The 25,824-nt window shown below is 41.4% G+C and overlaps 1 protein-coding gene across 1 annotated transcript; it reads left to right on the top strand.

The window, feature by feature from the left end:
* Positions 1–658: 658 nt before the first annotated feature.
* On the top strand, positions 659–25,817 carry LOC136694883 (uncharacterized). Its single transcript, XM_066668711.1, has 10 exons — positions 659–707; positions 5,542–5,583; positions 8,145–8,228; positions 8,331–8,597; positions 12,003–12,287; positions 18,539–18,622; positions 18,725–18,991; positions 21,548–21,832; positions 23,159–23,443; positions 25,699–25,817. The coding sequence occupies exons 1-10, from the start codon at positions 659–661 to the stop codon at positions 25,815–25,817; spliced, it is 1,767 nt and encodes a 588-aa protein (XP_066524808.1).
* The last annotated feature ends 7 nt before the right edge of the window (positions 25,818–25,824 follow it).

The following is a 25,824-nucleotide window of genomic DNA, read 5'->3' as shown; positions in this document are numbered from 1 at the left end:
GAATTTCCATCTTATTAAGTTCACCTCACTTGTAGCTACAGGCACTGACTCTATTGTCATATACACCCACTATGACTGAGTGCTCATGGTAGATTTACTGAATATTATGATTATTTACAAATTATTAGCACCATTTCTCCCATGTCCATTAATGGAAAGGAGCTGCTTTAAATATTTATTTCTATAGTGAGCCATAAGTGTTACTTAAGGTTTACACATTTAAACTGATGGATTTCATAAGTCTGCAGTTCACCCCATAATCAGATTACCAAAAATATATATATAAAATATCAGAAGTGCTATGTAATTCGTTTTCACTGAAACCTAATATTTTAAACTATAACTAGTAGAGGATACCTAGTTCTGTTGGAGATAAACTATGCCCTTTTTTCAAATCACAAAACATCTAGATCCCTCACTTGCTGGTTTCCGCCCACTTGCGGGCCTCCGGCCTGCAGAGATATGTACTTGGTGGGGTTTTCATAAACAAGGATCTCAGACTAACGCGCATACGCCCTTAGTTGTGAAAGGGGGAAAGGAAGGAAGTTTAACACTGAGGAAGGGCGGTGGTTTGGACTGAACTCACCACAGGACGAATAAAATATCACAATCATTAAATAAATACGGACTAATTCTACGGATTATTTAGGAGTTGACCATGGGGTTCTGTATACCGTGGAGCATTATATTTCTCCTAGTTCTCAGAGGTGAGTTTTTGCTCTGAATTAATCCACTGGAGTCAAGCTATCCGCACTTTGGAAACTGACGGTCAAGCCATCCGCGCTTCAAATCCGAATGCACGTATAGGCGCGTCATTATGGTTTTTCATTGCGGAGAACACCACATCCGCTTTGGGACAGATAGAGAGTCTGAAACCCGCGTTTGAGCAGCGATGTCTCTGTTACTAAATAAATGCACGCAATGCTAAAATGGGCTAAAATTAACAAGCCATTAGGAATATATTTACTTTTAAATCTCTTTAAAGAGGCAAAACACGCTTTGATTGTTTCATATATTTACGTATTTTTTACTTTTCTATAAACACTTAACTGGCTTTGAATAATAATCCTGGTGGACATGTAAAAATACTGATTATATTTTACTGTCATTAAACAGAGGGACCTCACTGTATAATATTCTCATGGATTTATACTGAATACCTACTGTTGTGAAAAATAATTTTATTACTTTGTATTAGTGGACAAATATCCTTAAATGATGATTAGTTAAAATTAGAAAGTATAATTACATATTCATTGTATGAAACCTTGTATTCATATGAATGATTAACCAGTATTTTAACCATGCATTTAAACAGTTTAGAATCTGCACACTAACTGACATGCTGACTCAGTGTTTACACCTTTCTAATTTCTTAGATCTTTAACAGATCTGCACTCAGGCTTTTAGCATAAATTACAACTGTTAGCCAAAAGGGGGAGTTGAACTTTAGGGCACCTGAGTGACCTTAAAGTCCATTAGTGACCTTAAGACCATGACTGACCCCTCATAATCTTGGAGACAGAAAAGGAGTGTGGGTAATAAAACCTACAGAGTCAGAAGGCCAGGATGAGTGTTTTGGGGTCATAGGTGCATGCACGCAGAAACCTGAGTACTAACATGTCTAATTATGCATATTAATATATGTTAATCAGCCAGAAACGCCTTGCTAGCAGGGTATACGTCATTTGAGGTATAAAACTATGGAGTCAGATCAGGACAGGTCAGAACTTTGCGTGGAAGTGCACTAGGTTGCGTTTCTTATGTATTAGTTCTCCTGGGTCCAGTATTAAAATAAATACTTTGATTTGCTTCGAACTTCACCCGACTGGTCTTTGTAAAACTTCCGGAACGAGCACGCCTCCCTCAGGAGAGAGGGTGTATTTGGATCTTTTGGAGATCTTCTAAATTTTAATTACTTTGGGAACGGTCCAAAAAGAACATTTAATTCTTCACTACCAATATGGATTTCTCAAAAATTACCCATAATGCCTAAACCATTCCACTGTCATTAAACAGAGGGACCTCTGGGCTATTAACTGTATAATTTTGACAAAATTTCACTGTGTACTTTTCTCATAAAATCATACTGGATACCTACCAATATGGATTTCTCAAAAATGACCAATAATGCCTAAACCATTCCACTGCCATTAAACAGAGGGGCCTCTTGGCTATCAGCTGTATGATTTTGGTAGAATTTCACTGTGTACTTTTCTCATAAACTCATACTGAATATTTACCAATATGGATTTCTCAGAAATTACCCATAATGCCTAAACCATTCCACTGTTTAATGACAGTAAAATATAATCAGTATTTCTACATGTCCACCAGGATTATTATTCAAAGCCAGTTAAGTGTTTATAGAAAAGTAAAAAATACGTAAATATATGAAACAATCAAAGCGTGTTTTGCCTCTTTAAAGTGATTTAAAAGTAAATATATTCCTAATGGCTTGTTAATTTTAGCCCATTTAGTGCATTTTAGCATTGCGTGCATTTATTTAGTAACAGAGACAATCGCTGCTCAAAAGCGGGTTTCCCCAGACGTCTGTTGAGTGTTTTAAGAAGAAGGGGGGATGCCACACAGTGGTAAAAATGGCCTTGTCCCAACTTTTTTGGGATTTGTTGACGCCATGAAATTTTGAAACAACATATCTTTTCTATGTATGTATTCTCACAAAACTTCAAAAATGACCACAGAATTCACTGCTGAAAAAAAGCCATTTTTAATTGAGATTTTTTGTTCAATTCCATTTTGAAGGAGACCTCTCACATTTTTAATGTATATATAGAAGTAGATACACATAATTAAATAAAACATGAGTACATTAATGTGTCTTTAAACACATTATACATGTTTACAGAAAGAGGAGGATCTGGAAAGTTAATTTCACTATGGGTTTGTATTGACACTGATGTTTAGCCGTATTGTCACATCTTGGCACTTTCTTGTTTGTTTTCCCCTTCCATGTGGCTCTGTCTGTTTGTTGTTATTCCTATCTCCGCCCTCGTTCCACTCTAGCTCCACCTTTGTTCCGCCTCCTTGTCATTGTCCTTCGTTATCTGTGTCAGGTGTTTCTTGTTAGTTCGTATATTTAAGTCCTCTTCCCTCACTTCCTGGGATCGGTCATTTGTGTTTGTGTTGTGTTGTTATACTCGTTCGTATTGTATTGTTTCCTTCATTCTCCCTGTATAGTTGTGCCGTAGTCATTCCTACTCATTTGTGTTTGTGTTATTGTAGTCTGCGTTTCTCTAGCTTGTTTCTCGTTTCTCGTTCCTCGTTCGGTCTCCTGCCTGTTTCCTGCCCCAGTCCTGTAGTGTTGTTTCCTGCTCTTTCCTATGTTTCTGAGTAATGTTATTTCGTGTTTCTCGTCAAGTTCGTTTGTTGTGTTATCTATATATTACACTATGTGTTGTAGCGAGTGTGTCCGCCTCCGTAATTCCACTCTTCACGTCCCAGTGACACGTATGCTATTAAAAGAATGTACATAATTTATCAACGTGAATGAATTACGCCTCAGTATGTGTCACACACACAGTGTGAGAGAATAGTGATGCTTGTTTGGAATAAAATTATGAAACATTTTAGAGCATTTTATGAAATTGTACAGTAATATACATGTTTACAAATTTTAAGGTATTAAACACCAGAATCTTTTATTGTGAAAAATTCCAGTTCTAGTACTGCTGTCTTCACACTGCTCACGTAGGGCTCAACGTAGCCATAGGTCAGCGCTCAGCTCACTATGTTATAAATAATTCAGATAAAACCTAGGTAATACTTTCACAAAGGATTTATGTTTTGTGTCAGTTACAGTGTGTGATGTAAATCCTATCATGAATATGTAAGTAGGCCCGGATTTGAGGCCTCCCATTGGCGAAAACCTTAAGAAGTGTGTAAACGTGTCATTTTTGGTCACGTTATCACGACAAAGTTTTACGTGTTAACACGCAAATTTTTAATAACGTGTTAACGCGCATGTGTTCACACGTTTAGAGCCCAATGGCGTTCTATAGAATCCAAAAAGTTTAGAGACTATGGAACGCCGTTGGTCTCTAAACGTGTTGGATTCTCTGTGTTAACACGTAGCGTATAATTTCGCTAAGGTATTTACGTGTTAATGGGTTAAGTTTGTGTATTTCGTGAATACTGCCACCTACTGGTGTATGGCGTTATTGCTGAAACAACATAAAGCCTTAACTTAAATAACGGAAAAATTCCAGTGTTTAATATTCTGAACAATGTTTTTATGAGATTTTGTATAAACATTATACATAAATAAATACGTTTAAAAGCGGACACACACACACACACACACACACACGCATATATATATATATATATATATATATAAAACACCCCTCACTTCAACCACCACTGAACTGCTGAAAAAATCCCTTTTTTTTTCAGATTTTTTTGTTCAGTTTCATTTCGAAGGAGATTTAACCTCTCTTAATGTATATATAAAAGTTGATACACATAATTAAATAAAACATGAGTAAATTAATGTATCTTCAAACATATTATATATGTTTACAGAAAGAGGAGGATCTGAAAAGTTAATTTCACTATGGGTTTGTATTGACACTGTAGTGTTTAGCAGTATGCTATTAAAAGAGTACACATAATTTATCAATGTGAATGAATTACGCCTCAGTATGTGTCACACAGTGTGAGAGAATAGTGATGTTTGTTTGATATAAAACTATGAAAAGCTTTAGAGCATGTTATGAAGTTATACAGTAATATGCATGTTTACAAATTGTAAGGTATTAAACATCAGAGATTTTTTATTGTGAAAAATAAACTTCCATTTGCCATGGGGATCAGCTTACTATTGCTGTCTTCACACTGCTCACGTAGGACTCAACGTAGCCATAGGTCAGTGCTTCGCTCACTATGTTCTGAATAATTCAGAAGAAACGTAGGGACTATGTTCACAAAGGATTTATGTTCCGTGTCAGCTACAGTGTGTGATGTAAATCCTATCATGAATATGTAAGTAGGCCCGGATTTGAGGCCTCCCATTGGCGAAAACCTTAAGCGTGTAAACGTGTCAATAATTTTTAATAATGTGTTAACGCGCATGTGTTCACACCTTTAGAGCCCAACGGCGTTCCATAAGAGACCAACGCCGTTCCATACGTATATTTGTGTTAACACTTCCAGTTGCCATGGGGATCAGCTTACTAGTATTGCTGTCTTCACACTGCTCATGTAGGGCTCAACGTAGCCATAGGTCAGCGCTTAGCTCACTTACGTTCACAAAGGATTTATGTTTCATGTCACACATTATTTTATTCATTCATTATGAAATGTACACGCAGTGTGAAGGACAGCTGCTGTGTTCAGATGATGTAGTGAACTAAACATCCACAAACACAGAGATATGTGCTTTAAATTGGACAGGGATGATATATTAATATGTATATTATAATATATAATGTAATTCAGTTAGTTCATCAGTAGAGTTATTAGTGTAATGTGTAAGATTCTGTCTAACACATTATTTCTATGTTTCTATTTTCTCTACAGTTAATACAGACAGGAGCCACAGTGCAAGGAGGGGTTCTTCTGGTGAGTCCAGTACTGACTAATATTTGTGTTTCTAGGTTATTAGAAATTGACTTGTTTACAGATGATCTGATGGGGGCCCTGTTTGTCTCTAGGCCAATCGCCACTAAACACTGTCCTTTTCTTATCCACCGTATTTAGAAACACGTTCGTAATGAGTTAAAAGAAGTGAGAAAGATCTCAATACACCACACAGACAGAAACACTGAGACTCAGCAGTCCAGGGTTTACTGAAACACTGTACACAGGTACACAAACCCTGTACACAAACCCTGCTCACGCTGTGCACTGAAACAGCTGGGTACACACACACAAACACACCCTCCTTATAGTCACTTTGGGTATGTTTAACTTGTGTGAGGACTGAGTCTGAAAAATGAATACAATAAATAAAGTCAAATTTCATTGATGGTAAAAAGAGTTTATGTAAGTTTTATTGATTTAATTTGAGGCTTAATTTTTACAGTTTCTGTCTTTATATATTTATCAGTCCTTAATTATTTATTTATTCATTTCAATTGTCTGTATTTTTAAGTTTTTTTCTGTACGTATTCATTTGTACTTTGAATATAGATTATTTATTTGATTTCAATTATGAATTTTTGGTTTTATACAAAAATAATCCTGTTTAATTATACAATATGCAGACATTTTTAAAAAATAGAAATATATAACCACAGAAATGTTTTATAACTTGTGCTTAATTCAAACTCAAATACATTTAATATAAATACAAATAACATGTATGTGCATGTGTTCCTGGTTTCAGTCTGTAGTGCAAGCAGTGTGTGTGTGTATGGTTTACAAGGACTCAACACCGTGTCACTGACCAGCATTACAAGGGCACCCCAGTATACAGGGACACCCCCAGTGTCCTCGTAATTCTGAGAGTATGTTGTTTTCTGACTCAAATATGTAAAATAAATCAATAAAAACCAGTGTGTGTGTGTGTGTGTGTGTGGGGGGGGGGGGGGTTAATTTCAGTGTGTAGTGAGTGTTTCCTCTCAGTGATTTATTTGACATTTGTCTGGTGTGTCATTTCCTTGTAGAGAGGGAAGCAGACCACAGAAAAGTATCAGCCCCTGTACAGATCTGCACTGATGCTTAATATACACCCAGTTACATTTAATATAAGGACACTGATGAGTGTATAACTAATGGCCATGTGTTTCCGGTTCTGTATTGTTTTGGTTGTTTTCCTCTCCTCCTCATGTTTCCCTTAATCACGCCCCTCCACCTGTGCGTTAAGGTCATGTGACCCAGTTCCCAGGTGATCCTTGTGGTGTAATCTTGTCTATTTAAGGTTTGTCTAGGTGTCTCTGTTCATTGTAGTTTTGTTTTGAGGTTTTACAGTAATCTGTTCCTGTGTGCATTAATGTTTACTGCTTTTGTTTGTTAAAATGGTAACTCACCTCAGCAGTAGCTTTCTATTCTCAGTGTGTCCTGCACTTGCTGTGTTCATTTTCTCTGTGTCTTTTCTCTGTTCCTGGTTTCCATGTGTTTTCTTCACTGTGTTCATTACATCATCTCTCTCTTATTCACACAGTCACTCCTTTATCAGGTAAAAACCCTCTCTTTGTCAGGAGTCTCTTCTGAGTGAATTCCAGGCCTCTGTCGTTATCTAGTGTCTTTCAAGTGTGTGTCTGGAGCTCTGTGTGTGTTGTTGTGTGTGTTAATGTGTGTAGTGTTTCTCCGTCACTGAGCACAGTCAGAATTAACAGTAAGTCCAGGGTTTCACTGGAGATTCTCCTGGAGAACCACAGCAGACCTGTTAGTCCATGTTTAAAATGAAGATGTGCAGCACACTGCAGTTAAAGTAAAACTTTGAAGAACAGTTCCTTGTTGAGCTCTGAACTCTAATGTAATCCTCCCTGGTGTCACTCGCCCTGTCTCAGGCTGTGTGTGTGTTCTGAGATGAACTGACAGAACAGTAACTACAGTCTCTGCTGGTGGTGTGTGAATGTAACACAGAGTAAGAAGAGTTTACAGTGTGTGTGAGACACTAGAGTCTCTCCTCAGTTCCTACAATAAAAATCATGTTGATACAGTCACTAGGACTAGATTTACAGGTCTCTACTTTACAGTGGATTTACACCCTTCACTTGTTCCACTCTTCATTGTGTTGTGGATTTGATTTTGAAATTCACTCTTTTAACTCATCAGTCGTGATATAAACATTGAAAATGTGTTTTTAAAATGTAATTCTCCCTTTGATCGATCTCAGAGTTGCAGTGTCAGTGAAAATAAAATAGAAATGAATTATCTAATAAAAATATAATAAAACATTCAGTTTTGTAGATAAATGGCTGTATACAATAGAGTTAGAAACTATTTTCAACTTGTACACCACAAATAACGAACTTACCTTTATTAGATGTTTTAAAATAATGAACATTTTTAAAAGAGAAGAAAGTTGAACACAAACACAATACGATGGATGGAGCTGTCCACAGCTAAAGCAGTGTTTCTTCTGAAAATGCTGCTAATCAGGAGAGTGTTTCTCTTTGCTGCAGTAAGAGCTGGTTTTATTTGTGGATCACAGACACCACTCTGATTCTCTCCAGATGTTGGAGGGAGCTCCATTTCTCCAGAAAACACAGCTCCTCATTTCATTTCCTTGTTTTCTCCAGAGGACACTTGTAGCTCAGGTGAGAAACTGATCAGATCTTTATCTCTGATTGATTTACATTCATTATCTTCTGTGTGTTTAATTTAGTCATTGTTTCATGGGTTTTATTTATTTCCCCCAGATGAACACTCTCTGGTTTTCCTCTACACCGTCCAGTCAGACCTCTCTGTGAATGACATCTACCAGTTCAGTGTAGAGACTCTGCTGGACGACACACAGTTGGACTCCTACAGCAGTCGGGACGGTATCAGGACTCCTAAACAGAGCTGGATGAAGGAGATAGAGGAGAGTGAGTGGAGAACAGGAACTGAGAAGCTGAATCATGATGGGATACTTTTGAACGAGTTCTTCATCATGCAGATGAAGTTCTCTGGCCATGATCCGTCAGGTGAGAAACTGCTGCTGTTCTCCTTTTTAAAGATGTACGTCCTCCTCTCAGAGGAAGAAGAGTCTGTAGATTTACACACACTGCTCTGAATAGAGCTCTTCATTTCTTCATCTTCATCTCAGTCAGAGAATAAACACAACACACTCCATCAGCCCACAGTCGACTAACAGTGGTCTCTCCTCCTGGAGACTGTCATCATCTTCACTGGGGATTTACTCAGAACAGACCCCTCCTCAGATTCAGTTCTGAAGTGAGTTACAGTGTAGAGTTAACAGAGATTAAATCTCTCTGTCACTACAGAACAGAACAGACCCCTCCTCAGATTCAGTTCTGAAGTGAGTTACAGAGTAGAGTTAACAGAGATTAAACCTCTCCGTCACTACAGAACAGAACAGACCTCTCCTCAGATTCAGTTCTGAAGTGAGTTACAGAGTAGAGTTAACAGAGATTACACCTCTCCGTCACTACAGAACAGAACAGACCTCTCCTCAGATTCAGTTCTGAAGTGAGTTACAGAGTAGAGTTAACAGAGATTAAACCTCTCCGTCACTACAGAACAGAACAGACCTCTCCTCAGATTCAGTTCTGAAGTGAGTTACAGAGTAGAGTTAACAGAGATTAAATCTCTCTGTCACTACAGAACAGAACAGACCCCTCCTCAGATTCAGTTTTGAAGTGAGTTACAGAGTAGAGTTAACAGAGATTAAACCTCTCCGTCACTACAGAACAGAACAGACCTCTCCTCAGATTCAGTTCTGAAGTGAGTTACAGAGTAGAGTTAACAGAGATTAAACCTCTCCGTCACTACAGAACAGAACAGACCCCTCCTCAGATTCAGTTCTGAAGTGAGTCACAGTGTAGAGTTAACAGAGATTACACCTCTCCGTCACTACAGAACAGAACAGACCTCTCCTCAGATTCAGTTCTGAAGTGAGTTACAGTGTAGAGTTAACAGAGATTACACCTCTCCGTCACTACAGAACAGAACAGACCTCTCCTCAGATTCAGTTCTGAAGTGAGTTACAGAGTAGAGTTAACAGAGATAAAACCTCTCCGTCACTACAGAACAGAACAGACCCCTCCTCAGATTCAGTTCTGAAGTGAGTTACAGAGTAGAGTTAACAGAGATTAAACCTCTCCGTCACTACAGAACAGAACAGACCCCTCCTCAGATTCAGTTCTGAAGTGAGTTACAGTGTAGAGTTAACAGAGATTAAACCTCTCCGTCACTACAGAACAGAACAGACCCCTCCTCAGATTCAGTTCTGAAGTGAGTTACAGTGTAGAGTTAACAGAGATTAAACCTCTCCGTCACTACAGAACAGAACAGACCTCTCCTCAGATTCAGTTCTGAAGTGAGTTACAGAGTAGAGTTAACAGAGATTACACCTCTCCGTCACTACAGAACAGAACAGACCTCTCCTCAGATTCAGTTCTGAAGTGAGTTACAGAGTAGAGTTAACAGAGATTAAACCTCTCCGTCACTACAGAACAGAACAGACCCCTCCTCAGATTCAGTTCTGAAGTGAGTTACAGTGTAGAGTTAACAGAGATTAAACCTCTCCGTCACTACAGAACAGAACAGACCCCTCCTCAGATTCAGTTCTGAAGTGAGTTACAGAGTAGAGTTAACAGAGATTACACCTCTCCGTCACTACAGAACAGAACAGACCCCTCCTCAGATTCAGTTCTGAAGTGAGTTACAGTGTAGAGTTAACAGAGATTACACCTCTCCGTCACTACAGAACAGAACAGACCCCTCCTCAGATTCAGTTCTGAAGTGAGTTACAGTGTAGAGTTAACAGAGATTAAACCTCTCCGTCACTACAGAACAGAACAGACCCCTCCTCAGATTCAGTTCTGAAGTGAGTTACAGTGTAGAGTTAACAGAGATTAAACCTCTCCGTCACTACAGAACAGAACAGACCTCCCCTCAGATTCAGTTCTGAAGTGAGTTAGTGTAGAGTTAACAGAGATTAAACCTCTCCGTCACTACAGAACAGAACAGACCCCTCCTCAGATTCAGTTCTGAAGTGAGTTACAGTGTAGAGTTAACAGAGATTACACCTCTCCGTCACTACAGAACAGAACAGACCTCTCCTCAGATTCAGTTCTGAAGTGTGTTACAGTGTAGAGTTAACAGAGATTAAACCTCTCCGTCACTACAGAACAGAACAGACCCCTCCTCAGATTCAGTTCTGAAGTGAGTTACAGAGTAGAGTTAACAGAGATTAAACCTCTCCGTCACTACAGAACAGAACAGACCTCTCCTCAGATTCAGTTCTGAAGTGAGTTACAGAGTAGAGTTAACAGAGATTAAACCTCTCCGTCACTACAGAACAGAACAGACCCCTCCTCAGATTCAGTTCTTAAATTATTAAATAAATTAACAGCAGTAACGGATTTGGGGAAAAAAAACCAGAACATTAATTTCACACAAAAGAAATATTTATTAACACACACACACACACTACTGTAAAACAACAGTTAAAGAGAGGGTTTCAACAAGCAACATCACATGTGAGATGCAGAAATGTGACGATGTTCATAGAGATGAATATCACATTTTAATGCAGTTTTATTGTTTGAACTTTAGAAGTCACTATTGTTTAAACTCGCATGTCCCACACCACACTCCTGCCCTTGTTAGCACTGCAGTTGCTCCTATTCTGCAGAGGAACCTGGGGGAGAAGCAACTGAGGATGCCTCGTTGTGTTTTGAAATGTGGCAACATTTAGATTTCCCAGTTTCCAGAAACAAAAAACTCTTGTTACTTCAGTTTAACTCACAACGTCCTAAAGACATTTAGTTCAGTCTGAATCGATTTGAAATGTGGAGTGTTCAAGGTTTCTAGGGATAATATTTAATATGTTTCTAGGACAACAATGCACAAATGTATTTAAATATTTTGTATTAAAAGAATCTGTTTTATCTCAGCTGCAGGAGCTCAGACTTCAGGGGGTTAGCTAACACTAGAAGCGCCATCTTCCGAAACCTAAAGGCACTGAGAGCTGATGATTTGAGCGCTGTGACTCTGAGCACTGAGCTCTCTTCCCAAACCATAACCAACACCCCACTAGGAGAAGAGAAACACAGCAATCAGATTAAATCAAATATAGTGAAGATCAAATTGTTAAGATATTACGAGAAAAGAAATTCATGAATCATGAGTGTTACATTGAATCCTGAGCATAGTGCATCGTTATAACCCTAGTTACTTACACAGAAATCATCACCTTGTTTACAATGTAAAATAAAAGGTGTGTGAGTGAGGGGAGAGTAAGAATCTTTGGTGTGAACCATTGCGCTGTGTGTATATTTTACACTGAGTGTGTATGATCAGGTGTGTGTACAGTGTAGATTCTGATGGTGATTCCTGGTGAACTGTGTTCTCCTCTGTTTCAGAGCGTCATGTTCTTCAGTGGAGACTCAGCTGTGAGGGGGAAACACTTCCTGACGGATCAGTTTCACCTTTAAACTGCTTTAATGATCTTCACTACGATGGAGAAGATTTAATCTCTTATAACTGGGTCTGGGGGAAGTGGAGAGTCTCAGCCTCTCAGAGCAGTGACCTGGAGAAGAGGTGGAATAATGAAAATAGATATTTACAGGAAGCCCTCAGTGAGAAATATAACGACTGTCTGAAGTGGCTGAGGATCTATTTGCGATATTCTACTGTAACCAAACCAAGTGAGTATTTGGATTGTTCCTTTGTTTGTGTGTGTGTGTGTGTGTGTGAGATTAAGCAAATTAAGAATTGATGCCTATAATCACACTTCCAAAAAAAAAAAAAAAGATGGGACACACATTTGCAGCAGTTGTTCTCCTCAGATCCCAAACACTTAAACAGTGTCAGTAAAGGAAGTGTGATGGAGAAGATCTGGAAACTCACCTCTGTCCCACCTCTTTTAGTGAAGTGTGCTGCTGTGTCAGATTTAGCTGTGTTTATATTCACAAACACAACAGAGTTGTTCAGTGAAAACACTGGAAACCTTTACTTTATTTTATTATCATTAAATTAAACTTCAGAAGAGTGAACACAGCACGGACTTCTGTTTTTACTGCAGTTTTTACTTCAAGATGGGTGGTTACCATGGCGGCCATTTTGAAGTCGGCCATTTTGGATCCAACTTTTGTTTTTTCAATGGGAAGAGGGTCATGTGACACATCAAACTTACTGGGAATTTCACAAGAAAAACAATGGTGTGCAACAGTCTTGGAGGGATCTATACAATGTGGGTTAGTGTCAGACCAATAGCGGTGGTTTTGTTTGTTAACTTCACCATTGACATAACCGTTTGCCTCATCACTGAACAAAATCTTCTGTGTAAACTGAGGGTTCTGTTCCAGTTTTTGTTTTGGATATTCTGCAAATTCAGTGCATCGAATGAAGCTAGGACAGGCACTGATGTTTCTTCATTAGTGGCATTTTTCATGTGTCCACATTTTGGCAAATCCAACACTGAACCAGTTTCACGAAACTTGGCAAGCAGTTTCCTAACTGTAGCATGAGAAATGTGTGGTCTCGTAGGGTGTCTTGCATTGCAATCTGCAGCAATGACCCGGTTACTGCATTCACCAGACATCAACACAATTTCTATCCGCTCCTGTTTAGTATCTGTTCCTGTTTAGTCCAGGTGGACCAAAGTATAAAAAGGCTTATTACAAACCCAAAGAAGATATTTCTCACAAAAATGCTGCTTATTCCACATGATAATCATATTATATAGCATTGTTTTTAACTTTTAACATGTTTAAATTAAAATTTTATCAATTAATTATGAGAGAAAAACGTGGAGCACCTATATGCAGTATTGAAATCTGTTGCAGGATTACAGCAGCTCAGAGGGACTAAACTAAGCAACCTGCAGTTCACTACTCACCACTATGGGGCACTCAAATAACATTGTATCATAGAAGAATCCTTAGTCCCATGAAATCTTACTGTTACATGTGCACGTTTCTCTGCAATTAATATACCATTACTAAAATCCCTGCCTTTTAATTTCAAATGACCACGTTATATGTTGGCATCCTGTTCGGCTGTGGCTGCATGGGCTTGCAACTGCTACTGCATTGTTAATCAAAATACGCCACATAATAGTTAAGAAATCAGTAAAAACAGAGCGTGTTTTGAGGTTTTACAGTCTTCTGTTCCTGTGTGCATTAATGTTTACTGCTTTTGTTTATTAAAATGGTAACTCACCTCAGCAGTAGCTTTCTATTCTCAGTGTCCTGCACTTGCTGTGTTCATTTTCTCTGTGTCTTTTCTCTGTTCCTGGTTTCCATGTGTTTCCTTCGCTGTGTTCATTACATCATCTCTCTCTTATTCACACAGTCACTCCTTTATCAGGTAAAAACCCTCTCTTTGTCAGGAGTCTGTTCTGAGTGAATTCCAGGACTCTGTCATTATCTAGTGTGTCAGGGTGGTGTGATGAATAGATTCAGGGAGGCGGACACACTCGCTATAACACAGAATTTAATAAAGATGACAAAACAAACGAATTGGAGTAGAAACACGAACTAACATTACTAATAAACATGGGAAGGAGCACGAAACAACCATATAGGAATGGAGCAAGGAAAACAAACAAGAGAGACGGGTAACGGCGAGATGAGACACGAGGAGACAGGAAACAAACGACAAAGCAAACGAAATCAAACAAGGAAACAAACAAAGAGAATGACCGATCCCAGGAAGTGAGGGAAGAGGGCTTAAATACATGAACTAACTAGACACACCTGACACAGATAACGAGGACAATTACAGAGAGGCGGAACAAGAGGTGGAGCGAGTGAACATAAACAAAGCCATGTGAGGAGAAGGAAAACAACGAACAGAGCCACATGGAAGAGGAAAACAAAGCAGAAAGTGTCAAGATGTGACAGACGCCCCCCCCAAGACGCGCAACTCCCGGAGCGCGAAAAACGAGACTCTCCAGGAGCTGGCGCAGGAGGGGGCCAGAAGAACAAGACAAAAAAAACGAAACTAGAAAAGACTCAGGATGAAGAAAGGGAACAAGGAACTAGACTTTAAACGGACATTTGACTGAACTAGAGAGAAGAGACGGAGAACGAGAGAAGACAGGAGAAAACACACGTGACTGGACCTTGGGCTGAACACTGAACGGGGACTGAGACAAAACAGGAGCAGATACACGTGACTGGACAGAGGACTGGAGAGGACTAACAGGGAATTTGACATGAGACTGGACAAAGGTTTTAACTGGGAACTGGACATGAGGCAAGGGAACAGGGACCATGACATTAACAGGAACTGAGACAAACACGGTGACAGGGACCGGAATAGAAACAAAAACAGACAAAGGCACCGGGACAAGGACAGAGACAGGAACAAAAACAACTGGGTGGTACCCAGGACTGGCATGTGTCTGTGGGACTGTCCAAGGTGCCAGCCTGGGTACAGTTCTGGGGATTGGCCTCGAAGTCCTTGGGGCCGGAGCCACAGTCACAGGCTTAGAAACGGCCGGAGCCACAGTCACTGGCTTAGAAACGGCCGGAGCCACAGTCACTGGCTTAGAAACGGCCGGAGCCACAGTCTCATGGGCAGAAACGGCCTTAGCCAAAGTCACTGGAGTAGAAACGGCCGATGCCACAGTCTCAGGGGTAGAAACGGCCATGGCCACAGTCTCAGAGATAGGAGCAGCTGAGGGAGCCGTACTCACGGAGACTGGAGACCCTGCGACGACGTCCACGAAGACAGGGGAACCTGCAGTGACGTCCAAGGAGGCAGGCGGAACTGCGACAACGTTCACAGAGGCAGACGGAACTGCGACGACGTCATCCACGGAGGCAGACGGAACTGCGACGACGTCATCCACGGAGGCAGACGGAACTGCGACGACGTCATCCACGGAGGCAGAAGGAACTGCGACGACGTCATCCACGGAGGCAGAAGGATGTGCGACGACGTCCACGGAGGGAGAAGGATGTGCGACGTCATCCAAGGAGTCAGAAGGATGTGCGACGACGTTCACGGAGGCAGACGGAACTGCGACGACGTCATCCAAGGAGTCAGGAGGATGTGCGACGACGTCCACGGAGGCAGAGGAATCTGCGCCGTCGTCCACGGAGACAGGAGAAACTGCGACGACGTCCACGAAGGCAGAGGAATCTGCGACGTCGTCCACGGAGACATGAGAACATGCGACGACGTCCACGAAGGCAGAGGAATCTGCGCCGTCGTCCACGGAGGCAGAGGAATCTGCGCCGTCGTCCACGGAGGCAGAGGAATCTGCGCCGTCGTCCACGGAGACTGGAGAACGTGCGACGACGTCCACGAAGGCAGAGGAATCTGCGCCGTCGTCCACGGAAACTGGAGACAGTGCGACGGTGTCCACGGAGGCAGAGGAATCTGCGACGTCGTCCACGGAAACAGAAGAGGCGGGCGTCGCTCCTTCGAAGACAGGAGAAGCGGACGCCGCCTTCAAGGAGAGCTCCAGGCATGCCATGAGGCCTGTAAGCTTCTCCTGGAGGTCAGGAGTGAGCGCAGAGCGGTGTTTAGGAACTGGGGTCCTAGCGACGACGTCCACGGAGGCAGAAGAATCTGCGACGTCGTCCATGGAGACAGGCGCGGCCGGATGCGCCGCGCTGAGGAAGACAGGCGCGGCCGTAGGCGCTGCGCTCAAGGAGACAGGCGCGGCCGGAGGTGTTGCGCTCAGGGAGACAGGCGCGGCCGTAGGCGTTGCGCTCAGGGAGACAGGCGCGGCCGGAGGTGTTGCGCTCAGGGAGACAGGCGCGGCCGGAGGCGCTGCGCTCAGGGAGACAGGCGCGGCCGGAGGCGCCGCGCTCAGGGAGACAGGCGCGGCCGTAGGCGCTGCTCTCAAGGAGCCAGGCGCGGCCGGAGGTGTTGCGCTCAGGGAGACAGGCGCGGCCGGAGGTGCCGCGCTCAGGAGATCAGAAGGGACTGCATCGCCGTTTCTGGAAGCAGGAGAGACGGGCGCTGCACTCACGAAGACAGGAACGGCTGGAGGTGCCGCTCTTCCAGGAACAGGAGCGGCCGGAGGTGCCGCTTTTACGGGAGCAGGAGTTGAAACGCCCAGCGAGGCAGGTGCTCGTGCTGCTCGCCGAGCACGGGTTGAGGATTTATCGGGTTTGGACGCACTCTCGAGGGACTTCTTTGAACGTAGTTCCCCCGGAGATGCGTCCCTGTTAGCCTCATCTCCCATGTCCTGTGATCTGAGGCTAACAGCCCTTGTCCATAACGCCCCCCCAAAAATCTCTCCGGACCTGAGGGGGTAATTCTCTGGAGCTGGGTTTTCAGCCTGCTTTCTCCTCCGGCTCCGTCGATTCCCGCTGGAAGAATCACTCGTTTCCTGAATCGAGTCTTCTGTTCGGGAGAAATGAACCGCACCGGAGCTGAGCTGCAGCCGTTGACTCCACTCCGCGGCTGCTCTTAAAGCCTCCTCCACGGGATCTTTGGGGCCTGTGCGGAACGGAGTCCGGCGAATTACACCTCTCCTAAAAGAGAAGTCCGTGCTAGCTGTGTCCTTGTGTTGATCGGTCATTCTGTCAGGGTGGTGTGATGAATAGATTCAGGGAGGCGGACACACTCGCTATAACACGGAATTTAATAAAGATGACAAAACAAACGAATTGGAGTAGAAACACGAACTAACATTACTAATAAACATGGGAAGGAGCACGAAACAACCATATAGGAATGGGGCAAGGAAAACAAACAAGAGAGACGGGTAACGGCGAGATGAGACACGAGGAGACAGGAAACAAACGACAAAGCAAACGAAATCAAACAAGGAAACAAACAAAGAGAATGACCGATCCCAGGAAGTGAGGGAAGAGGGCTTAAATACATGAACTAACTAGACACACCTGACACAGATAACGAGGACAATTACAGAGAGGCGGAACAAGAGGTGGAGCGAGTGAACATAAACAAAGCCATGTGAGGAGAAGGAAAACAACGAACAGAGCCACATGGAAGAGGAAAACAAAGCAGAAAGTGTCAAGATGTGACATAGTGTCCTTCAGTGTGTGTCTGGAGCTCTGTGTGTGTTGTTGTCTGTGTTGATGTGTGTAGTTTTTCTCCGTCACTGAGCACAGTCAGAATTAACAGTAAGTCCAGGGTTTCTCTGGAGATTCTCCTGGAGAACCACAGCAGATCTGTTAGTCCGTGTTTAAAATGAAGATGTGCAGCACACTGCAGTTAAAGTAAAACTTTGAAGAACAGTTCCTTGTTGAGCTCTGAACTCTAATGTAATCCTCCTTGGTGTCACTCGCCCTGTCTCAGGCTGTGTGTGTGTTCTGAGGTGAACTGACAGAACAGTAACTACAGTCTCTGCTGGTGGTGTGTGAATGTAACACAGAGTAAGAAGAGTTTACAGTGTGTGTGAGACACTAGAGTCTCTCCTCAGTCCCTACAATAAAAATCATGTTGATACAGTCACTAGGACTAGATTTACAGGTCTCTACTTTACAGTGGATTTACACCCTTCACTTGTTCCACTCTTCATTGTGTAGTGGATTTGATTTTGAAATTCACTCTTTTAACTCATCAGTCCAGATATAAACATTGAAAATGTGTTTTTAAAATGTAATTCTCCCTTTGATCGATCTCAGAGTTGCAGTGTCAGTGAAAATAAAATAGAAATGAATTATCTAATAAAAATATGATAAAACATTCAGTTTCGTAGATAAATGGCTGTATACAATAGAGTTAGAAACTATTTTCAACTTGTACACCACAAATAACGAACTTACCTTTATTAGATGTTTTAAAATAATGAACATTTTTAAATGAATAGAAAGTTGAAAAACAAACACAATACGATGGATGGAGCTGTCCACAGCTAAAGCAGTGTTTCTTCTGAAAATGCTGCTAATCAGGAGAGTGATTCTCTTTGCTGCAGTAAGAGCTGGTTTTATTTGTGGATCACAGACACCACTCTGATTCTCTCCAGATGTTGGAGGGAGCTCCATTTCTCCAGAAAACACAGCTCCTCATTTCATTTCCTTGTTTTCTCCAGAGGACACTTGTAGCTCAGGTGAGAAACTGATCAGATCTTTATCTCTGATTGATTTACATTCATTATCCTCTGTGTGTTTAATTTAGTCATTGCTTCATGGGTTTTATTTATTTCCCCCAGATGAACACTCTCTGGTTTTCCTCTACACCGTCCAGTCAGACCTCTCTGTGAATGACATCTACCAGTTCAGTGTAGAGACTCTGCTGGACGACACACAGTTGGACTCCTACAGCAGTCGGGACGGTATCAGGACTCCTAAACAGAGCTGGATGAAGGAGATAGAGGAGAGTGAGTGGAGAACAGGAACTGAGAAGCTGAATCATGATGGGATACTTTTGAACGAGTTCTTCATCATGCAGATGAAGTTCTCTGGCCATGATCCGTCAGGTGAGAAACTGCTGCTGTTCTCCTTTTTAAAGATGTACGTCCTCCTCTCAGAGGAAGAAGAGTCTGTAGATTTACACACACTGCTCTGATTAGAGCTCTTCATTTCTTCATCTTCATCTCAGTCACAGAATAAACACAACACACTCCATCAGCCCACAGTCGACTAACAGTGGTCTCTCCTCCTGGAGACTGTCATCATCTTCACTGGGGATTCACTCAGAACAGACCCCTCCTCAGATTCAGTTCTGAAGTGAGTTACAGAGTAGAGTTAACAGAGATTACACCTCTCCGTCACTACAGAACAGAACAGACCCCTCCTCAGATTCAGTTCTGAAGTGAGTTACAGTGTAGTGTTAACAGAGATTAAACCTCTCCGTCACTACAGAACAGAACAGACCTCTCCTCAGATTCAGTTCTGAAGTGAGTTACAGTGTAGAGTTAACAGAGATTAAACCTCTCCGTCACTACAGAACAGAACAGACCTCTCCTCAGATTCAGTTCTGAAGAGAGTTACAGTGTAGAGTTAACAGAGATTAAACCTCTCCGTCACTACAGAACAGAACAGACCCCTCCTTAGATTCGGTTCTGAAGTGAGTTAAAGAGTAGAGTTAACAGAGATTACACCTCTCCTTCACTACAGAACAGAACAGACCTCTCCTCAGATTCAGTTCTGAAGTGAGTTACAGAGTAGAGTTAACAGAGATTACACCTCTCCGTCACTACAGAACAGAACAGACCTCTTCTCAGATTCAGTTCTGAAGTGAGTTACAGAGTAGAGTTAACAGAGATTACACCTCTCCGTCACTACAGAACAGAACAGACCCCTCCTCAGATTCAGTTCTGAAGTGAGTTACAGAGTAGAGTTAACAGAGATTAAACCTCTCCGTCACTACAGAACAGTACAGACCTCTCCTCAGATTCAGTTCTGAAGTGAGTTACAGAGTAGAGTTAACAGAGATTAAACCTCTCCGTCACTACAGAACAGAACAGACCCCTCCTCAGATTCAGTTCTGAAGTGAGTTACAGAGTAGAGTTAACAGAGATTACACCTCTCCGTCACTACAGAACAGAACAGACCTCTCCTCAGATTCAGTTCTGAAGTGAGTTACAGAGTAGAGTTAACAGAGATTAAACCTCTCCGTCACTACAGAACAGAACAGACCCCTCCTCAGATTCAGTTCTGAAGTGAGTTACAGAGTAGAGTTAACAGAGATTAAACCTCTCCGTCACTACAGAACAGAACAGACCTCTCCTCAGATTCAGTTCTGAAGTGAGTTACAGAGTAGAGTTAACAGAGATTAAACCTCTCCGTCACTACAGAACAGAACAGACCTCCCCTCAGATTCAGTTCTGAAGTGAGTTACAGAGTAGAGTTAACAGAGATTAAACCTCTCCGTCACTACAGAACAGAACAGACCTCTCCTCAGATTCAGTTCTGAAGTGAGTTACAGTGTAGAGTTAACAGAGATTAAACCTCTCCGTCACTACAGAACAGAACAGACCCCTCCTCAGATTCAGTTCTTAAATTATTAAATAAATTAACAGCAGTAACGGATTTGGGGAAAAAAAACCAGAACATTAATTTCACACAAAAGAAATATTTATTAACACACACACACACACTACTGTAAAACAACAGTTAAAGAGAGGGTTTCAACAAGCAACATCACATGTGAGATGCAGAAATGTGACGATGTTCATAGAGATGAATATCACATTTTAATGCAGTTTTATTGTTTGAACTTTAGAAGTCACTATTGTTTAAACTCGCATGTCCCACACCACACTCCTGCCCTTGTTAGCACTGCAGTTGCTCCTATTCTGCAGAGGAACCTGGGGGAGAAGCAACTGAGGATGCCTCGTTGTGTTTTGAAATGTGGCAACATTTAGATTTCCCAGTTTCCAGAAACAAAAAACTCTTGTTACTTCAGTTTAACTCACAACGTCCTAAAGACATTTAGTTCAGTCTGAATCGATTTGAAATGTGGAGTGTTCAAGGTTTCTAGGGATATATTTAATATGTTTCTAGGACAACAATGCACAAATGTATTTAAATATTTTGTATTAAAAGAATCTGTTTTATCTCAGCTGCAGGAGCTCAGACTTCAGGGGGTTAGCTAACACTAGAAGCGCCATCTTCCGAAACCTAAAGGCACTGAGAGCTGATGATTTGAGCGCTGTGACTCTGAGCACTGAGCTCTCTTCCCAAACCATAACCAACACCCCACTAGGAGAAGAGAAACACAGCAATCAGATTAAATCAAATATAGTGAAGATCAAATTGTTAAGATATTACGAGAAAAGAAATTCATGAATCATGAGTGTTACATTGAATCCTGAGCATAGTGCATCGTTATAACCCTAGTTACTTACACAGAAATCATCACCTTGTTTACAATGTAAAATAAAAGGTGTGTGAGTGAGGGGAGAGTAAGAATCTTTGGTGTGAACCATTGCGCTGTGTGTATATTTTACACTGAGTGTGTATGATCAGGTGTGTGTACAGTGTAGATTCTGATGGTGATTCCTGGTGAACTGTGTTCTCCTCTGTTTCAGAGCGTCATTTTCTTCAGTGGAGACTCAGCTGTGAGGGGGAAACACTTCCTGACGGATCAGTTTCACCTTTAAACTGCTTTAATGATCTTCACTACGATGGAGAAGATTTAATCTCTTATAACTGGGTCTGGGGGAAGTGGAGAGTCTCAGCCTCTCAGAGCAGTGACCTGGAGAAGAGGTGGAATAATGAAAATAGATATTTACAGGAAGCCCTCAGTGAGAAATATAACGACTGTCTGAAGTGGCTGAGGATCTATTTGCGATATTCTACTGTAACCAAACCAAGTGAGTATTTGGATTGTTCCTTTGTGTGTGTGTGTGTGTGTGTGTGTGTGTGAGATTAAGCAAATTAAGAATTGATGCCTATAATCACACTTCCAAAAAAAAAAAAAAAAAAAGATGGGACACACATTTGCAGCAGTTGTTCTCCTCAGATCCCAAACACTTAAACAGTGTCAGTAAAGGAAGTGTGATGGAGAACATCTGGAATCTCACCTCTGTCCCACCTCTTTTAGTGAAGTGTGCTGCTGTGTCAGATTTAGCTGTGTTTATATTCACAAACACAACAGAGTTGTTCAGTGAAAACACTGGAAATCTTTACTTTATTTTATTATCATTAAATTAATCTTCAGAAGAGTGAACACAGCACGGACTTCTGTTTTTACTGCAGTTTTTACTTCAAGATGGTGGTGACCATGGTGGCCATTTTGAAGTCGGCCATTTTGGATCCAACTTTTGTTTTTTCAATGGGAAGAGGGTCATGTGACACATCAAACTTACTGGGAATTTCACAAGAAAAACAATGGTGTGCAACAGTCTTGGAGGTATCTATCCAATGCGGGTTAGTGTCAGACCAATAGTGGTGGTTTTATTTGTTAACTTCACCATTGACATAACCATTTGCCTCATCACTGAACAAAATCTTCTGTGTAAACTGAGGGTTCTGTTCCAGTTTTTGTTTGGGATATTCTGCAAATTCAGTGCATCGAATGAAGCTAGGACAGGCACTGATGTTTCTTCATTAGTGGCATTTTTCATGTGTCCACATTTTGGCAAATCCAACACTGAACCAGTTTCACGAAACTTGGCCAGCAGTTTCCTAACTGTAGCATGGGAAATGTGTGGTCTCGTAGGGTGTCTTGCATTGCAATCTGCAGCAATGACCCGGTTACTGCGTTCACCAGACATCAACACAATTGCTATCCGCTCCTCACGTGTTAACCTCCGTGACATGTCAATGGCTGTAAGCAAAGAGAAACTTGTAAATAACTGGTGAAACAATAAAGTTACGTTAAAACCAAGCACACCATTGTTTTTCTTGTGAAATTCCCAATAAGTTTGATGTCACATGACCCTTCTCCCATTGAAAAAACAAAAGTTGGATCCAAAATGGCCAATTTCAAAATGGCCACCATGGACACCACCCATCTTGAAAGGTTTTCCACCTCCTGTATAATAATGTGCAACAAACAGGAAGTTAATATCATCAACCATTCCCATTTTATTAAGGTGTATCCATATAAATGGCCCACCCTGTAGTTTGTGGTCTGTTTTTATAGAGCTGAATTCTGACTGAAACACATTGTGTGTTTACACTGTTCCTCTCTGCAGCTGTTCCAGATGTGTATGTGTTTGTGAAGAAATCTCAGACTGAGTCTAGCAGACTGACCCTGACCTGCCTGGCCACGGGCTTCTACCTCAAAGACCTGAAGATGAGACTGAGGATATTCACCACTTCACTCCCTGATCATCTACTAACATCCTCAGGAGTCAGACCCAATGGTGATGGAACCTACCAGCTGAGGAAGAGTGTGGACGTCCAGGAGGAAGATACAGCAGGATACAACTGTTATGTGGAACACAGCTCCTTCCCTGGATCAGTGATTAAACCCTGGGGTAAATTTATCTGTGTTTGATTATCCACAAACACTGAAGAGTAGAGAGTCCTCCATTAGACTCAGAATATCACACTGTTCTTACAGTAGTTACAGTTCTTACAGGGGTTTATTTTAATCCAGAAACACTGAAGAGTAGAGAGAGTCCTCCATTAGACTCAGAATATCCCACTGTTCTTACAGTAGTTACAGTTCTCACAGAGGTTTATTTTAATCCAGAAACACTGACGAGTGGAGTCCTCCATTAGACTCAGAATATCCCACTATTCTTACAGTAGTTACAGTTCTCACAGAGGTTTATTTTAATCCAGAAACACTGACGAGTGGAGTCCTCCATTAGACTCAGAATATCCCAGTGTTCTTACAGTAGTTACAGTTCTTACAGGGGTTTATTTTAATCCAGAAACACTGAAGAGTAGAGAGTCCTCCATTAGACTCAGAATGTCCCACTGTTCTTACAGTAGTTACAGTTCTTACAGGGGTTTATTTTAATCCAGAAACACTGAAGAGTAGAGAGTCCTTCAATAGACTCAAAATATCCCACTGTTCTTACAGTAGTTACAGTTCTTACAGGGGTTTATTTTAATCCAGAAACACTGAAGAGTAGAGAGTGCTCCATTAGACTCAGAATATCCCACTGTTCTTACAGAAGTTACAGTTCTTACAGGGGTTTCTTTTAATCCAGAGACACTGAAGAGTAGAGAGTGCTCCATTAGACTCAGAATATCCCACTGTTCTTACAGTAGTTACAGTTCTTACAGGGGTTTATTTTAATCCAGAAACACTGAAGAGTAGAGTCCTCCATTAGACTCAGAATATCTCACTGTTCTTACAGTAGTTACAGTTCTTACAGGGGTTTATTTTAATCCAGAAACACTGAAGAGTAGAGAGTGCTCCATTAGACTCAGAATATCCCACTGTTCTTACAGTAGTTACAGTTCTTACAGGGGTTTATTTTAATCCAGAAACACTGAAGAGTAGAGAGTCCTCCATTAGACTCAGAATATCCCACTGTTCTTACAGAAGTTACAGTTCTTACAGGGGTTTCTTTTAATCCAGAGACACTGAAGAGTAGAGAGTGCTCCATTAGACTCAGAATATCCCACTGTTCTTACAGTAGTTACAGTTCTTACAGGGGTTTATTTTAATCCAGAAACACTGAAGAGTAGAGAGTCCTCCATTACACTCAGAATATCCCACTGTTCTTACAGTAGTTACAGTTCTTACAGGGGTTTATTTTAATCCAGAAACACTGAAGAGTAGAGAGTCCTCCATTAGACTCAGAATATCCCACTGTTCTTACAGTAGTTACAGTTCTTACAGGGGTTTATTTTAATCCAGAAACACTGAAGAGTAAAGAGAGTCCTCCATTAGACTCAGAATATCCCACTGTTCTTACAGTAGTTACAGTTCTTACATGGGTTTATTTTAATCCAGAAACACTGAAGAGTAAAGAGAGTCCTCCATTAGACTCAGAATATCCCACTGTTCTTACAGTAATTACAGTTCTTACAGGGGTTTATTTTAATCCAGAAACACTGAAGAGTAGAGTCTTCCATTAGACTCAGAATATTCCACTGTTCTTACAGTAGTTACAGTTCTTACAGGGGTTTATTTTAATCCAGAAACACTGAAGAGTAGAGAGAGTCCTCCATTACACTCAGAATATCCCACTGTTCTTACAGTAGTTACAGTTCTTACAGGGGTTTATTTTAATCCAGAAACACTGAGGAGTAGAGTCCTCCAATAGACTCAGAATATCCCACTGTTCTTACAGTAGTTACAGTTCTTACAGGGGTTTATTTTAATCCAGAAACACTGAACAATAAAGAGTGTCCTCCATTAGACTCAGAATATCCCACTGTTCTTACAGTAGTTACAGTTCTTACAGGGGTTTATTTTAATCCAGAAACACTGAAGAGTAAAGAGAGTCCTCCATTAGACTCAGAATATCCCACTGTTCTTACAGTAGTTACAGTTCTTACAGGGGTTTATTTTAATCCAGAAACACTGAAGAGTAGAGAGAGTCCTCCATTAGACTCAGAATATCCCACTGTTCTTACTGTAGTTACAGTTCTTACAGGGGTTTATTTTAATCCAGAAACACTGAAGTTTCTTCATTAGTGGCATTTTTCATGTGTCCACATTTTGGCAAATCCAACACTGAACCAGTTTCACGAAACTTGGCAAGCAGTTTCCTAACTGTAGCATGGGAAATGTGTGGTCTCGTAGGGTGTCTTGCATTGCAATGTGCAGCAATGACCCGGTTACTGCGTTCACCAGACATCAACACAATTTCTATCCGCTCCTCACGTGTTAACCTCCGTGACATGTCAATGGCTGTAAGCAAAGAGAAACTTGTAAATAACTGGTGAAACAATA

Source organism: Hoplias malabaricus, chromosome 4 (assembly GCF_029633855.1).
Source record: "Hoplias malabaricus isolate fHopMal1 chromosome 4, fHopMal1.hap1, whole genome shotgun sequence".
NCBI classification, from domain to species: Eukaryota; Metazoa; Chordata; class Actinopteri; order Characiformes; family Erythrinidae; genus Hoplias; species Hoplias malabaricus.
Note: the sequence above shows the minus strand (reverse complement) of the source record. Positions and strands in the feature narration are given on the sequence as shown.

Coding starts and splice junctions, on each gene's coding strand:
- LOC136694883 (XM_066668711.1), top strand. CDS start 659: ATGGGGTTCTGTATACCGTGGAGCATTATATTTCTCCTAGTTCTCAGA. Junction 8,229..8,330: donor AGAGGACACTTGTAGCTCAG/GTGAGAAACTGA, acceptor TATTTCCCCCAG/ATGAACACTCTCTGGTTTTC. Junction 18,623..18,724: donor AGAGGACACTTGTAGCTCAG/GTGAGAAACTGA, acceptor TATTTCCCCCAG/ATGAACACTCTCTGGTTTTC.